The sequence below is a fragment of the Eurytemora carolleeae genome, unplaced genomic scaffold, assembly GCF_000591075.1.
Source record: "Eurytemora carolleeae unplaced genomic scaffold, Eaff_2.0 scaffold975, whole genome shotgun sequence".
In the NCBI taxonomy this organism is placed as follows: domain Eukaryota; kingdom Metazoa; phylum Arthropoda; class Copepoda; order Calanoida; family Temoridae; genus Eurytemora; species Eurytemora carolleeae.
In genome coordinates, this window is record NW_019396863.1 from 109,251 (window position 1) to 126,051 (window position 16,801).

The following is a 16,801-nucleotide window of genomic DNA, read 5'->3' on the forward strand; positions in this document are numbered from 1 at the left end:
TAGGTAAAGCCACTTTCTGGGCCGAGCGCTGCGGCTAGGATAGACTAGGTGGCCGAGCACTGCGGCTAGAGTGCTGGGCGCTGTGGGCACTAAACCAACTTTATCCATCTGTTCAATATGAGATGCATGTACAAAATTGATAGGATGGGGGGGGGAGGGTCACCAATCGTTCTCCAGGAAATTACCGAGGATTTTCAAGAATCATTGTTAAAGCGTTTTAAAGACAGATATTTGGAATGAAATCTTTATTAAAGCGATACATTTTTTCTTAAATTTGTTTCAATTTCAGGTATACCATATTTAAAATTAAAATGTCTGCGCCAGATCTAGAGTTGAAGAAAGCCTTCGGGGAATTACAGATGAAAATGGTTGAGAGCAAACAGGTTTAATTTTAAATATGCAAATTTTAGTACGAGACAGATTATTAATATTTAGATTTAAAGTTTGCAACCATCTAGCTAAGGTAATCTGGGGGTTCCTCATTGCCNGTAAAATGAATGATGATATCCTCTTTTACCTTTGAACCGATATATTGTGAGACTTCAGGGTTTATAGTTTATAGGGTTTCAAAGTGTATCTTTAAATGACCATTTTCTCTCACTTCGTGGGTCGCACGTGTCTCAGGGACGTGCTGAAGATTTTGATTGTACCGTGGTATAATAACAAATCACAATTAGATTGGTATAAATTATTGTAAATATATATAAAAATAGGTAAAGTATTTAAAGATAAAATCAGCTATTTATAAGGCGCGGCTTATGAATGGTAAATAAATGAGTACTTACATTACGAACATTATTTAATTACAAGAGAGATAGTCAATGTTTACAGGTTTAAAGCTTGCTTCATGGTTTATTGTCGACGTTTAAAAATATTGACGTTTAGATGATCAATCAATCAATCAACAGTACACATAACAAATTAATAGTTATATCTAACAGAGTTTTAGAGAATGATAAATATTATTTACCTATAGGATCATTTTCTAGCATGACAACCTATAGAGATCAGGATCGCTCACACCCAGCGATCTAAAGTTTAAAACTCGATTAAACTTTGATAAGTCATTAAATAGATACTGATTCTTTTCATGCTTAGGTTACATACTCTCTTTAAATGTTCAAATGTTTCTTATGAGAGATATATACCTGTATTGGACTCACAATAAACAGGATCCGTTGAGCGAAGTTTAGTACGACTTGAGTCTGCAGGGAAAACTCGTCTCCGTGCAATTCAGGTTCTAGAAAAAAGGTTTTAAAGTCTTTTTTCTTTTAACTGAAAGGTGTGAAAAATGTTAGATGAATGCATTTTAAAGTATATGTATATACCTATATACTTAAAGCTGAGAGCTCGATCAGCCGGTCACACTCTACAGGCTCCTTCAGTCGCTATAAAAAGTGCATTGTTCATTTATGCTCATTTTATAGTGTTTTTTAGGCAATTTGTTTATTCACCTAAAAGTGCCACAAAGACTGCAAGGACGTACAGGTAGAGGTGTAGATCGTCAGTAGTTGCTATAACTTCAGATCTAGATTTACAAATTGTTAATTTTTTATAATGCAAGCTTCTTTACAATTTTTTCATATATGTTTAAAAATGTACCTACGTTTACTAAGGATCAAACATTGCAGAAGGTTAACACCCTATCCGCAGTTTCTACAGTACTTAAACGCGCCATGCATAATATCTGAAACCTTCAGATATTTAATATAAAAAGTTTATCATTTAAATTTCCGAGCATGGAAATTAAATTGGTTTGAAATTAAAATGTTTAAGAATTCCAAACAGTACTTGGAATGTGTTTTTTTTTATAAAAAGAATTCGGTGCTTTTAATAATTTTTTTAAAACAATACTTAAAGCTCAAAACAATACTTGGAATGTGTTTTTTTTAAAAGAATTCTTTGCTTTTATTTTTTTTTGAAAACAATACTGAAGCTCAAAACAATACTTGGAATGTGTTTTTTTTAAAAAGAATTCTTTGCTTTTAATTATTTTTTGAAAACAATACTTGGAATGTGTTTATTTTAAAAAAGAATTCTTTGCTTTTAATCATTATACATAAAGCTCAATAAGGTTTTTTGGTTAAAATAGGATTATATATTTAAGTAACCTTATGTTAAAAGAATGGACATTAATAATTATATATAGAAGGATTGTGCGTCCTCCAGGATTTATCTTGCGTCCTTCTTCAACTTCTCCCGTGTAACCAAGTCGTCTTCCCTGAATAGTATAGATTTTTCAGATATATTTTAGTTTACGTAAAATATATATATAATTGATCAGGTCTCAAGCTTTGATTTTTATCGTTTTGTTTTTGTAGAAGATCAAGTATAATGATATGCAAGTTGGATGCTCAAAATATCTTTTTCCGATTATGTAGAAATTAAGCAAAATAAGTATTATGCAAGTTATATTTGATATGTATTCAAGCTCGCGTTTTGATCCTTTTTTGTTTGTGTAGAAGATCAAGTTGAATGATATGCAAGTTGAAAGCCTGAAACGATCTATTGCTCACTCTATGCTCACGGATCAAGAGATTGCAACTCTGCCCCAAGGAACTAAGGTAGGTAAACATTACATATACCTAGAGTTTAAACGTTTTTACCTGTTTTAGTGTATTTCCTGAATATTCCGTAAACCTTCATTTTTAACGTAAATTCTCCGATTTTTTTTTCAGATTAAAATAATTGAATTATTTGACGTTACAAAATCCGAAAAATAAATGTCAAAGAGTATTGTGAAGAGGTCAACATCTCAATTGAAGTATTTTATCTAGGTTTATGAAAGTGCAGGGCGTATGTTCCTGCTGAGTGATATCGCTGAGGTTAGGACAGGGTTGGAGAACAAGCAAACCGTCTGCAAGGATAAGATCAAGGTTCTAGAGACCAGCAAGGAATATCTTGAGAGAAGTGTTAAAGAGTCGGAGAATAATCTTAGGTCTGCATTTTTGATGTTTAAATTATTTTTTACCAAAATTATGCACGTTTGTTACCTTCTTGAATTTTCTTAAATTGTAAATAGGATTTTGAAGATTAAGATATGAGCTTCTTAGTTAACCCTATAAGGGCTGGGGGGTCTGAATCTATGTAAAGCCCCCCCCCCCACACACCCTAGAGAAAGGCCTTACAGTATAGGAATAGGATTGAAATGCATTTTCATGGCCCAGGTCATTGAAAAAATTAGACCGATAACTTTAATAGTTTGGGCTCTAGGGAGGGTTAAAAAATGCCCAAAAAGGGTAAACTTGTAAAAAAAATTATTTTATTGTTATAAACAAATATCTTGATGTGAAACATGTTTCGACATACATTTTCAAAATAAAGAACGCGCGCCCGCCTTCCCTCCCCCTCACCCCCCGCGGTGTTTTTAGGGTTTTTAAGGTGTCATAATTATCATATTAAATAGTATCTTTAAATATCTTTGTTTTCAGAGAATTAATCTCCCAGAAGAAAAGTTCAAACTAAACCTTCAAACTTCAAGATCTTTGCTCTGGTTCCTAATACAGCTCTTGAGGTGTTTGCTTGTATGAAGGAATAAGAAAATATCCATCAATCCGTTCAAACAGCCGGATAGCTTAACTAAGTCCATTAATAACTACTCATCCTTTTAAACAAATAAATTAATTCCTGTCTTAACCTCTAAATTTCAGAAAGTATGGCCGATGAGCCGACCAACTGGACGGAGCACAAAGCTCCGGACGGTCGGACGTATTTCTACAACAGCTCCACCAAAGCGAGTAGTTGGGAGAAACCTGACTGTTTAAAGTCTAGTATAGAGATGTTGCTGGCTCAGTGTCCCTGGAAGGAGTTTAAAGCGGAGAACGGAAAGGTATTCCTTCGGCTTCAGCTTCTTGCTGTTAACAAAAAGTGTAAATAGATTATTACGGTTTCTTTTTATTTTTTAATATTCTATTGTACATTTATTTTTAAGCTGTCATTTCTAATATATACAGTGTACACACCCGTCGTGGGTCGGAGGGGTGGAACTAGAAAGAGCATGAAGAGGGGGGGGCCGGGGGACGGGGTTCCGTAAAAATGATGTTGTTTGTTTACCATAATAGACGTCGGAACTCTTTTTTTTGTGAATCTCTGGATCAAGCATTGATCTCAATCTCATGCAGATCTACGGATTAATTTTATTCCTTTTCGTTATCCCGTGGTGATCATACCATAACTTGATAACTTGATAACTTGAAAAGAAATCCTTAAATTATAAAGTCGAGATCAAGATTTTAAGATAAACAGAACTTCACACAAAAATTCCAACCTCTGCATTTATTTTGGATCTGAAAGTCCCCAGAGGGTATTTAGGATATGATTTCCCCTCCTAACACCACCACTACCACCACTTGCTTATGTGAACAGACTTAATTTAACATCTCGCCATTTAGACCTACTTCCACAACAACGATACCAAGGAATCAACATGGACCTGTCCCAGAGAACTTCAGGATATCAAGGTAAATAATACAGATGGGAAATATTCAAGGTAAATAATACAGATGGGATTTAATCAAATCAAAATATTTAGATGGGAAATATTTAAGAAAATTGGAAATATATAACGGTAAATTATTAAAGTGAAATTCACTGAAATGGGAAATAATTAAGAGAAATAATAAAAAATGTGAAATAAATCTAGAGAAATCACTGAAATGGGAAATAATTAAGAGAAATAATGAAAAATGTGTAATAAATCAAGAGAAATCACTTAAATGGGAATTAATTAGAGAAATAATAAAGATGTGTAATAAATCAAGAGAAATCACTGAAATGGGAATTAATTAGAGAAATAATAAAAATGTGTAATAAATCAAGAGATCACTTAAATGGGAATTAATTAGAGAAATAATAAAGATGTGTAATAAATCAAGAGAAATCACTGAAATGGGAATTAATTAGAGAAATAATAAAAATGTGTAATAAATCAAGAGAAATCACTAAAATGGGAATTAATTAGAGAAATAATTAAAATGTGTAATAAATCAAGAAAAATCACTAAAATGGGAATTAATTAGAGAAATAATAAAAATGTGTAATAAATCAAGAGAAATCACTAAAATGGGAATTAATTAGAGAAATAATTAAAATGTGTAATAAATCAAGAAAAATCACTAAAATGGGAATTAATTAGAGAAATAATAAAAATTTGTAATAAATCAAGAGAAATCACTAAAATGGGAATTAATTAGAGAAATAATAAAAATGTGTAATAAATCAAGGGAAATCACTGAAATGTAAAGTGATTAAGAGAAATAATAAAAATCACTGTAAAGGGAAATAATTAAGGAAAATGATCAAAATGTGAAATATGTAAATATTGATCTTGAGAAAGAGCAAGAAGAAAATTTGGAAAAGTTAAATATTAAAAGATCAACGAAAAGAAGGAGGAGTAATAGATAAATTAGTAAATTCAAAACTCTGAGTTATTTTGATGTTATTTTAGGATCGTATACTGGAAGAGCAAAGTAATGGAAGTGGTCCAGCTGGCTTGGATAGTCCTGCGCAGGTAAAACATCGAGACATGGAATATTTAACCGAAGACGTGGAACCCCTTCATATAATACATTGGCTTATCATATTATTTGATTCTTTTGCACGGGACAGTTAGGTAAAGGGGATGGTGGAGTTGGCACATTTGATGTAGGGGGGGGGGGCCCTGCGAACGCTACAGAAATGAGAAAAAATATATAGTAACGATAAAAATACACGAATATTCATTTATATATATAGATACATTATAAACAACGGTATCTTATTCATATATTTATCCAAGCTTTACGTCCTTAAGTATCCAATCCTGCGCTTTTTCTGCTCACTATCCAATTTCAAATGAAAACTTTTTTCGGACATAAGTTTAAAACATTTAAATATGTTTACCTCTACCTCTGGTATCTAGGAAGTCTGCTGTTCTGATTGCTAAAATGCGAGATGGTTCTTACAAGGTATTTTTATTTTCATTTATTTAAAAAAATCAATAAATTAAACTTAAAAATGAGAAATTTAAATTGATTTCACGAGTTCAACCTTTCAACCTTTTCCNTGCATTAAGCCATAGTTGAAATATTTTCTATTTGTGGAGGTCTTAGAGGTCTTTAGAGGTCATTAGAGGTCATTAAAGTTCAATTTGATTTTATTATAGGAATTTCGAACCCTAATTAGGCGTGCATCCAAAAAATTGGAAGATTTGAACCAAAAATGAAGGCAGGGCCCCCCCCCCCCTACATCAAATGTGCCAACTCCACCATCCCCTTTTAGTTTAGTTTCATGTCATAGGTTCTCTTGAAAATCGTTAAAAACGTTTAAAAAAAAATTCTTGATATTACGAAATTGAACTTAACAAACATCATACAACTTTACTGGTAAATAGAAAGGAAATTTTTCACCCATTTAATTAAACAAAAATATAGAACGTCTGAATGATGCAGTCATAATCCGAAAGACCCGGAATTAATTAAAAGTTTATCAGACGATTTTACATATATCTCTGGCAATTTTTAATGCTCCAAAAAGACAGATCACATTTAGGTAATGGCCGGATCAACTAGGGCTGTTTTGTGGTTATTGTTTTATCAATCATAATTGTAAAATTAGATTGTAAAGTCATCTGAAAAATTATAGATTGATTCCGGGTCTTTCTGATTAAAATATTTAATTAAAATAGTTAAAATATGTTTAGAACAAATCCTCTGCACTGGATGCAGCTATGGCCGCCACCCTGGCTGCCTATAAACCGTCTGAACCCCGTCTCCCCCCTTCTATTCCGGATATTCCTAGACCTCAGGTTTACAGGGACAAACGAGAAGCCATGGAGGCACTGAAAGATCTATTAAAGGTTAGTCTTGAGAAGATATTTTAATAATAAGTTTAATTTTTCTTCTTCAATAATTGATCGATTGATTTCTTGATCAAATTTGTTAATAGACATTTAGTTTTCCCAAATTAGTTGTTAATATTTGAATGTTCGGTAGGATAAGAACGTACCTAGCTCCGCGAACTGGGAGGTTGCCTTGAACCTGATCAAGAAGGATCCCCGCTGGGAGACCCTGAGTAAACTCTCGGAGAAAAAGCAGGCCTTCAACTCCTATAAGATACAGAAGCAGAAGGACGAAAAGGAAGAGGCGAGGCTCACCTCGATCAAGAACCGAGAGGACTTGGAAAGATTTCTCTTTGGAACTGACAGGTATGTATGTTTAATGTTTATAATCGGAAATGGGTCTAAACAGAGATATAGTTCGACAATATAACGATTATATCACATAGCTGCAATCGTTGAATGATCCGAACCGACACAAGGACTTACAATTCTAGCTGTAGCTGTAGCTGTATTGTTTTTGCATTCGCTCGTACCGATCATTCTAGACTAACCAGCACGTTTTATGCAACAATTACAGATTGGAAATTTTGTATACTGGAAGGCTATTATATCTATATAAAGAAAACGACTTTTTATTTAAGTTTTAACTGTTAACATGCTTTCTGAGAATTACAAGTTTACATGTAATCATAAAGAAGCTTTTTTAATTGACGATCCATGCTGTTTAAAAGCTTGATATAAATGAAAATTGAAAGTGGTTTTCGTTTTATTGATATAATCGCCTACCACCGTGTGTGATATCGGTCTTCTCTAATATTTTCCACCGTAGATTTTCTTATTAAAGAATCTTTCCAATATAATCATTAATTTAGGATGTCCTCGACAATTAAATATTACAAGTGTGAAGAAATTTTCTCCGATCTCCCTCTGTGGAAATCTGTGCCGGAGGTTGAACGTCGAGAAATATTCTCCGACGTGGTTCACAACCTGGCGAAGAAGGAGAAGGAGGAGGCGAAGAATCTACGGAAAAAGAATATGACCCGTCTGGCCGATATTCTGGATAAAATGACGAAAATCGATTTCCAGTCAACATGGGAGCAGGTTGGATAAGTTATTTTTAGCAACCGTTTGACAAAAGACAAATCAGTTTTATATTCAAAGCAATAGCATTTAATCTTAATCACTTCCTATTTAATTCTATCTTACCTTGCCAATTTCAATTTCGGTGCTGGATTTGTTCTTCTTCACATGCTTTCTCAAGATAGGATTTCTTTAAAATAACGTCTCGCATAGCTCGTATTGGATTGAGAGCTCACGAGTTGATTGATTGATTGATTGATCTAGGCTCAGCAAATGCTCCTGGATAACCCCGCTTTCGCCGACGACGACGAGCTTCTTGCCATGGACAAAGAGGATGCTCTTATAACATTTGAAGATCACATCAGGTTTGGAATTTATTAATTTATTGATTTTGTTCTCTTTCTCTGAAGGGGCTGTGGGCGTAAGTTTAAGTGGCCCTTTATTTGTGGAGTGGCATGATCGATTCACAACAGTACCCTTTAAAGCTTTTTCTGATCCAAGTATGAATTATATAGCGATGGTCATAATTTGGAAAAATGAGTTTTTTTCAATTGTGATTTCTCTTTAAGAGTGACTTGCGGATTTGTGTTGACGGAAAACAATGAATTATCAGAATTAAACACTTCCAAAGCTAGAAAAATACGCAATCTTCCAAATTATTGATTAGATAAAAGTATTAATGGTACAGTTGTTGTGAATCGGGCACTTTACGAATGTAGTTAAAATTACACCTGTCACTTAAAATACTGATAATTATGCTTGAATTTCAAAACTATATTTGAAGCTATTTTTGAAATCTTTATTTGATTCAGGGAACTGGAGAAGGAAGAGGATTTGGAGAAAGAAAAAGAAAAGAAGAGAGTGAAGAGACAGCAGAGAAAGAACAGGAAAAACAGATCATCTTTTATTAAGTCGTCCATTTTTTTATACATTCCTACTTCAAAAAAGATGTATTCCTCCAAAATGGTTTGACAAAATTTTATTGATTTTGATCGCTGAAAGCTTGAATAATAGATCTTGTATGAAAATTGGAAGAAAAAATCTTTTTGACATATTTACAAGAGTGTTAAAAGAGGGTCTATAATCTTTTTTTATTTCCTTAAAGCTTAAAAGCTGGGAACTTTTGAATGGTTGATATAGGGATCAATGCTTGATCCACACTTTTTCTTAATCTCAAGATTAAATAATGCTTGTTCTCCTCTTGTTAATAATCTCCAGATTAAATAATGCTTGTTCTCCTCTTGTTATTAATCTCCAGATTAAATAATGCTTGTTCTCCTCTTGTTATTAATCTCCAGATTAATTAACCGATCGGGATTAAGGAGAACCCATTCTAAAGTTTTCAGCTCTGGCTAACGAAGTAAAAATGGAATATCAAATTAATTTTTTTTTTTATCTTCTAAATGTTTGATTATGATTGGTTGTTAGAGATGCAATGATATCCCTGCTTGACGAGCTACATGAGCAGGGTAAACTGACCAGCATGTCTCTCTGGGTTGAACTTTACTCTGTTATATCTCAGGACTCTAGGTTAGTGTCAGCAAATATTTGACTGGTATTTATAATTCTGTAAGTTCTTATTTGATTTTACTTTTTCGTTTCTCAAAGTTTAGTGTGCTGTAAAATAAAATACGTGCAGCGGTATATTTGAAACATTACAAACCCCTCACCAGAGTTTAGATAAACTTATCAAAATGAGGAAAATTGCAAATCCCATTTTGTGTTCGAAAATCAAATTCCTATGGATTCTGTTAGAATACCAAAATAATATTTGGGAAGACTAAAGCTGACTAGTGACTAATCTTATGTTAAGATTTACAATTTCTTATTACAGATTTCATTCTCTACTTGGTCAGCCTGGCTCCACCCCCCTGGACCTTTTTAAGTTCTACGTGGAGGACCTCAAGGCCAGGTTCCACGACGAGAAGAAGATCATCAAGGATATTCTGAAGGAGAAGGACTTCGATATGACGGCGGATACGTCCTTCGAGGATTTTGCGACAATAGTCTGCGAAGATAAGGTTAGTGCATAGTAAAACTGAGGTCAGATTTGATAAATAGGGAAAAGTTGTTGAACTAGGTATGGCTTGTTGAATTGCTTCTCTAATGGCGATCTGGTATATCAACTAGTTGGGCTTTCAGATTTATTTCTTGATATTCCTGAATGCACTCAATAGTCCCACTGGCGACTTAACTCTTTAATGTATAAAGTTAAAAACTTATGAATTTACAATTTTAACCATGTAGTAGATTGCAGAGTAAGAGAAGGGTGTGTCAATAAATAAAATATTTTTTATGCTGCTGATGTGGGGAATTAAATTATGTTAAACGCTTACAATTGGATTTCTTAGGAATTTTCACATTTTATACGCTTGAAGAATTGATATTGAGAAAATTTTCTATTGTAAAAAAAGTTGACAAACTTTGATTTAATGTAGAGGTCGGCTACCCTGGACGCCGGGAATGTGAAGCTGACCTACAACGCCCTGCTGGAGAAGGCCGAGTCTAGGGAGAAGGAGAGGTTGAAGGAGGAAGCAAAAAGATTTAAGAAAATTGAGTCGGAAATAAGGTCAGTTGGAAGATTACAAACTTTGATTAAAAATTCGTGGAAATTTAGAACTATATCTTTTTATATTAAACTATGATGTATGCATGTATTTAATATGTATGTATGTCACATTTTTTGTGCGTCCTCATGTGCTTCAATATTACTGGGTTTGAAGTTAAGTGCTTCCGCATAAGTGCGTCCTAATTGGTAATATAAAATCTTGATTTGCCTTCTCATATGAGTAACTATTTCTAGCAAAACAAGTAACACTAAAATAATACGCAAAACTATGGTACAACCGTTTCTACAGTTTTGAACTCATTGTATATTGTACATTGGGATTGCTAAATCAGGCCCGAATTACCAATAAAGCCTAATTTATGGAATCGAAAGGTTCTTCTTGGATTGTAACAAAATCACGTAGAAAACTTAATTTTAAAATTTAAATAAATAAATTTTAGATCCCTGCTGGTGGACATGAATATAGATGACATGAATTCCTGGGATGATGTTTGGAACAAGATTAAAGATAAATCTATTTGTAACTCATTGTCCGAGGCTAAAGCAGAATCCATTTTCAAGTAAGAAAATTTATACTTTAAAAGAGTCAGGGATGTATATTTTCTCTGAATATAATTTTTCTCACCCCCCCCCCCCTTTTTTTAAATAATTTTTTTTCATAAACATTTATTAAGGGTTTATTCGCTGAATTGGGGGAAATGAATGATTTTAGGGGGAAATTAATGAAATTATGGCTAAATAGTCACAAAAAGAATAAAAAATCATTTTTTCCCTATTAAAAATTATTTCTGTAATTATGAAAAATAAACACCCCTGAAGATAGTTGTCGTTATAAAAATAGTTATATAATAATGCATCAGTCCTCTCATTTTTAATCTCCAGATTAATTATCCGATCAGGATTAAGGATATCCCATTCTAAAGTTTTCAGCTCTGACTGTTTTTATTTTAAACCTGTTTCTATGGAAAGAACTATTAAATTGTGATCCACAAATCCTGAACAATTAATGTCGTTGCCACGTAATTGTTATCACAGTGACTGGCTCTTTCACTAAATTCTTTATTTACTGAAACATTGGATTTATTAACTTTGCTGTGGTTATTTTAAAATAATTAATTATATTTTATCGAAAGATCACTTATTTTGCCTAGAAGTAACTTAAAGTATAAAAGAATGAAAAAACCGTATGTCCAATTTTTCATTTTTTTCCCCAGATCACCAAAAACCATTCTTCCCAGAGCCCCTCCCCGCCTGGGGGATGTAATTCTTTAAAATATACACCCCTGAATTAATCAAGAAAATGCATGGATCCTTTCTCTTTTTTATCTAATAATAATAATGAAGCGTTTTTCGAAACGTCTTCTGATATACTTCGTTTAAAAGTTTAAAGGAAAAAATATTAACATTCCAAAAAAAAAAATTTCTTCAGGGATTATATCCGTGACGTGGAAGAAACTTGTCAACATAATCACGGGAAGAAAGCTAAGAAGAAGAATAAGAAGAAGAAGAAAGCAAGTGAAAGCAGCAGTGAAAGCGAAGACAGAAGAACTTCAAGGAAAAAGAAACACAGACGTTCAGGTCGGTTTCGTTAAACAAATTATCCAAGTCTCCAGTATTCACTTTCTGAAAATAGTAACGGAGGGTTTTATGTCAAATCTAACTATCTAAATCTGGGTGAACATTACATACTCATAGTCATTACACCCAAAAAAAGCCATTGAATAACCTTTTAAGAAACAGTCCATAATATCTGCTACAAATAGTATATTAGTCCATAACATCTCCCACAATTAGTATCTTAGTTCATAATATCTCCTACAAATAGTATATTAGTCCATAACATCTCCCACAATTAGTATCTTAGTTCATAATATCTCCTACAAATAGTATATTAGTCCATAACATCTCCCACAATTAGTATCTTAGTTCATAATATCTCCTACAAATAGTATATTAGTCCATAACATCTCCCACAATTAGTATCTTAGTTCATAATATCTCCTACAAATAGTATATTAGTCCATAACATCTCCCACAATTAGTATCTTAGTTCATAATATCTCCTACAAATAGTATATTAGTCCATAACATCTCCCACAATTAGTATCTTAGTTCATAATATCTGCTAAAAATAGTATATTAGTCCATAACATCTCCCACAATTAGTATCTTAGTTCATAATATCTGCTAAAAATAGTATATTAGTCCATAACATCTCCCACAATTAGTATCTTAGTTCATAATATCTGCTAAAAATAGTATATTAGTCCATAACATCTCCCACAATTAGTATCTTAGTTCATAATATCTGCTAAAAATAGTATATTAGTCCATAACATCTCCCACAATTAGTATCTTAGTTCATAATATCTGCTAAAAATAGTATATTAGTCCATAACATCTCCCACAATTAGTATCTTAGTTCATAATATCTGCTAAAAATAGTATATTAGTCCATAACATCTCCCACAATTAGTATCTTAGTTCATAATATCTGCTAAAAATAGTATATTAGTCCATAACATCTCCCACAATTAGTATCTTAGTTCATAATATCTCCTACAAATAGTATATTAGTCCATAACATCTGCAACAATTAGTATCTTAGTTCATAATATCTTCCACATGTAGTATCGTAGTTCATATAATCTGCCACAAAATCTCTAAATGAACTCCTGTAAATTAGCCTGACAAATTGTTAGCCTCTTTGAGATTCGAATAAATGAAAATACGTAGATCGTTCAAGGTTTTCATATTGTTCTCCACTTCTAATCTTTTTTTTATTTATTGTCTTACTTAATAACTAGCTTTGGAACCCAACATATCACCTGAAAACTGAAATTTCTTTATACAAGTTAACTCATTCAACCTAGAATTTTAAAACCAAACTGAGAACATTCCCGTGGTTCTGCCGAGTTCCCCAACCAAAATTTGAGGCAAACCGGTCAATAGGTTCCTAAGTTATGATAGGTCATACAAACAAACAACAAACAAAGATTACTGCTTTACATATATAGATAATATTGTGAATTTAACGCATTTTAGTTCAATTATTTAAATTGTTTATGTTTAGACTCGAGTGAGAGTGAAAGTGAGAGTGAGCAGGAACGTAAGAAGAAGAGGAAGAAGAAGAAGAGAGCTAGATCTAGGAGTGAGAGCAGATCTCCGTCTAGTGAAGAGGAGTCACGCTCCAGGTGGGTCATTTAACACAATCAAATATTTGAATAATTTCCTTAGAACTGTCATCACGATGTTTAATTCTCCCTCATTTAAAAATGAAAACGGGACGGGGACCCTTCAACCCTATTATAAGGAACGATGACAGTTATATCTTCGTCGTTTTTATTATCTGAACATTAATATTAACTCGTTTATTTCTACCGAAAAGATTTAACTCCATTATCATTTCTTTAAATATGGTTTAAAAGATAAAGAAGATAGACGAAGTACATGTATTGTTGTTATTGAAAGAGTTAAACGCCGCCTTGAAAGTCTAGTAAATCTATGTTTTTTTCCAGGAAAAAGAAGCGAAGGACCCCCTCTCGATCTCCCAGTGGGAGGCGGGACTCCCCGTCCCCGCCTCCTAAACGTGAGAAGCGCTCCCGTACTCATGACAGCGCGGAGGAGGGAGAGCTAAGTGAGGAGGAGCTGGAGAGGAAGAGAATGCAGCTCTTGAAGCAGCTCGAACAAGACGATGACTAGATCAGCTGCTTCTGCAGCTCCTGGAGGACGACTAGATCAGCTGCTTATTTTAATAACGGCAGCAGTCCACCAGACAATGTAGAAGTTACATATTAACAACTGCATTTTACCTTCAAAATAATGTTACCAATTCAAAATTAGTTCTCATTTCTGTCAAAAATGCATAAAATGTAACCTAAGATTGTTTAGGTGCAATGTTTGTTCAAGATCCTAGAAAAATGTTTAAAATCATTTTCTTCTACTCCGTAAATGAACTATTGACAGGCTTTATTATTTTTGTTATTGTTTAATTATTGAATAAAGATATTCAAGAAAACGATTTCTTTTGTAAACCCTAAATGGAAACCTTAGCATCATAATCACTTAATCGAAAAGGACAAACATTGGATTTGTTGCTGCTACTGTATTCCCTGGGGTTCCTAGCTTTCGTTTGATATGCATAAAGCCATAGTTAAAACATTTTCATTTTTGTAGGTCATTTAGGTCATTAGAGGTCGTAAGAGGTCATTAGAAGGTCAAACACTGTATTTGTTGCTGCTACTGTATTCCCTGGGTTCCTAGCTTTCGTTTGATAGACATTAAGCCATAGTTGAAATATTTTCTATTTGTTGAGGTCAATAGAGGTCATTAGAGGTCATTAGAGGTCATTAAAATTAAATTTTATTTTATTTGAGGAATTTTGAACACTAATTAGGCGTGCAGCCAAAAAATTTGAAGATTTGAACCAAAAATGAAGGCCCCCCCTATATCAAGCATGCCAACTCCACCATCCCCTTTAGCTTTCTGAATTTGAATCCTAAAATTTCACTACAACGAAAATCTACAATGTTTCGAAAATAAGTTTTTTTCGGAAATTAAATTTTAAGTCTTAAAATAATCAAATCATGGTTGTAACATAAAAATTGAATTTAATGATTGTTTCCATTTTTCTAAATCCATAATTTTATAAATTATAGACCTTTAACATTAAACACTTGTAAAAGTATTCAGATTATTTTTAATTTAGTTCATAACCTTGATCCTACCTTTCTTGGGTCCTGGAGATATATAAACCTGATCCTAACTATTTACTGGGTCCTGGAGATATTTAAACCTGATCCCACCTATCTACTGGGTCCTAGAGATATATAAACCTGATCCTATCTATCATACTGGGTACAGGAGATATATAAACGTGATCTTTTGGGTCCTGGAGATATATAAACCTGATCCTACCTATCTCCTGGGTCCAGGAGATATATAAACCTTATCCTACCTATCTTCTGGGTCCTGGAGATATATAAACCTGATCCTACCTCTCTTCTGGGTCCTGGAGATGTATAAACCTGATCCTACCTATCTTCTGGGTCCTAGGAGATATATAAACATGATCCTACCTATCTTCTGGGTTTTGGAGATATATAAATCTGATCCTACCTATCTTCTGGGTACTGGCGATATATAAACCTGATCCTACCTATCTACAGAGTCCAGGAGATATATAAACCTGATCCTACCTATCTACTGGGTCCAGGAGATATCTAAACCTGATCCTTCCACTCTACTGGGTTCAGGAGATATATAAACCTGATCCTACCTATCTACTGGGTACAGGAGATATGTAAACCTGATCCTACCGATCTTCTAGGTCCAGGAGATATTTAAACCTGATCCTACCTATCTAATAGGTCCGGGAGATATATAAACCTGATCCTACCTATCTACTGGGTCTAGAAGAGATATAAACCTGATCCTATCTATCATACTGGGTTTAGGAGATATATAAACCTGATCCTACCTATCTACCGGGGCCAGGAGATATATAAGCCTGATCCTACCTATCTACTGGGTCCAGGAGATATGTAAACTTGATAATAATATAATAAATAAAATTTTCGAGGCTTATTTTTGGTGTAATTTTAAACCTAATTTAAAATATGTGAAAACAGCTTAACAGTTATTGTCTCAATGTATATTAGGGTACAGTGAAAATGGTATGAAACATATGAATATCATATAAAGGCTTCCTATCATCTTATGTAAAATTTAATTCTAAGAACAATTTAATAAAGGCGTTTTTTGATTGGAAGACATCTTGATTCCCAAATTTGGACTTTTATGTACCGCATTTTTCATGAAATTTACGAATTTAAAAACTATGTTGTGTAGCCGATTTGTATCATTTTGCGAATCTATTTGTAAAAGTCCCAAGCTCAGCATCCAACTAATGTTTGATTTATGCAAAAATGACCAAAGAACAAAATTATGTAAGAATTTATCTAATATTGCAAATGAACCCTATGTAGATAAACTGTCCTTGAACAAGTCTCTAGTAAAGTCAAACATGATTTACGCGAATCCGGCTGAAAATGCGTGGAGAATTCCACTGTCAAATCAAAATGTTTTAGACAGAATTAATTTTTTATTGTTTTCGACTATACATTAATTATATATTTATATTTTATAGATCTCATTCTTCGTTGATTTCAAATTGTACCATTATAATTGTGTACGAATAAATAGAATATGTCTCAATGAATCCTAAAAAATTTCTCTACAATATTACGTTCTCAGTTCAACTCCCATACATTGCCAGTCACTCCCTTTAATAGATCATACTTTTACAATATTTTTATAATTCTAGATATGTTTAA

The 16,801-nt window shown here is 33.2% G+C and overlaps 2 protein-coding genes across 2 annotated transcripts; both read left to right on the plus strand.

The window, feature by feature from the left end:
• Positions 1 to 266: 266 nt before the first annotated feature.
• Positions 267 to 3,653, plus strand: LOC111709513 (prefoldin subunit 1-like). The gene is made up of 4 exons (XM_023483196.1): positions 267 to 383; positions 2,463 to 2,564; positions 2,778 to 2,938; positions 3,432 to 3,653. The coding sequence occupies exons 1-4, from the start codon at positions 312 to 314 to the stop codon at positions 3,463 to 3,465; spliced, it is 369 nt and encodes a 122-aa protein (XP_023338964.1). The 5' UTR covers positions 267 to 311; the 3' UTR covers positions 3,466 to 3,653.
• On the plus strand, positions 3,639 to 14,487 carry LOC111709512 (pre-mRNA-processing factor 40 homolog B-like). The gene is made up of 15 exons (XM_023483195.1): positions 3,639 to 3,829; positions 4,392 to 4,460; positions 5,447 to 5,509; positions 6,680 to 6,835; positions 6,972 to 7,183; positions 7,690 to 7,918; positions 8,162 to 8,262; positions 8,710 to 8,784; positions 9,326 to 9,427; positions 9,732 to 9,918; positions 10,336 to 10,466; positions 10,907 to 11,026; positions 11,896 to 12,044; positions 13,540 to 13,660; positions 13,985 to 14,487. Exons 1-15 carry the CDS (start codon positions 3,656 to 3,658, stop codon positions 14,166 to 14,168), a joined length of 2,073 nt encoding a protein of 690 aa, XP_023338963.1. The 5' UTR covers positions 3,639 to 3,655; the 3' UTR covers positions 14,169 to 14,487.
• The last annotated feature ends 2,314 nt before the right edge of the window (positions 14,488 to 16,801 follow it).

What these genes read in the sequence shown, in the direction of transcription:
- LOC111709513 (XM_023483196.1), top strand. Translation starts at nt 312, where the DNA reads ATGTCTGCGCCAGATCTAGAGTTGAAGAAAGCCTTCGGGGAATTACAG. An exon ending in AAATGGTTGAGAGCAAACAG is followed by an intron (nt 384 to 2,462) that starts GTTTAATTTTAA and finishes TTGTTTGTGTAG; the next exon opens with AAGATCAAGTTGAATGATAT. An exon ending in GAGTCGGAGAATAATCTTAG is followed by an intron (nt 2,939 to 3,431) that starts GTCTGCATTTTT and finishes CTTTGTTTTCAG; the next exon opens with AGAATTAATCTCCCAGAAGA.
- LOC111709512 (XM_023483195.1), top strand. Translation starts at nt 3,656, where the DNA reads ATGGCCGATGAGCCGACCAACTGGACGGAGCACAAAGCTCCGGACGGT. An exon ending in TCCAGTCAACATGGGAGCAG is followed by an intron (nt 7,919 to 8,161) that starts GTTGGATAAGTT and finishes TGATTGATCTAG; the next exon opens with GCTCAGCAAATGCTCCTGGA. An exon ending in GTTATATCTCAGGACTCTAG is followed by an intron (nt 9,428 to 9,731) that starts GTTAGTGTCAGC and finishes TTCTTATTACAG; the next exon opens with ATTTCATTCTCTACTTGGTC.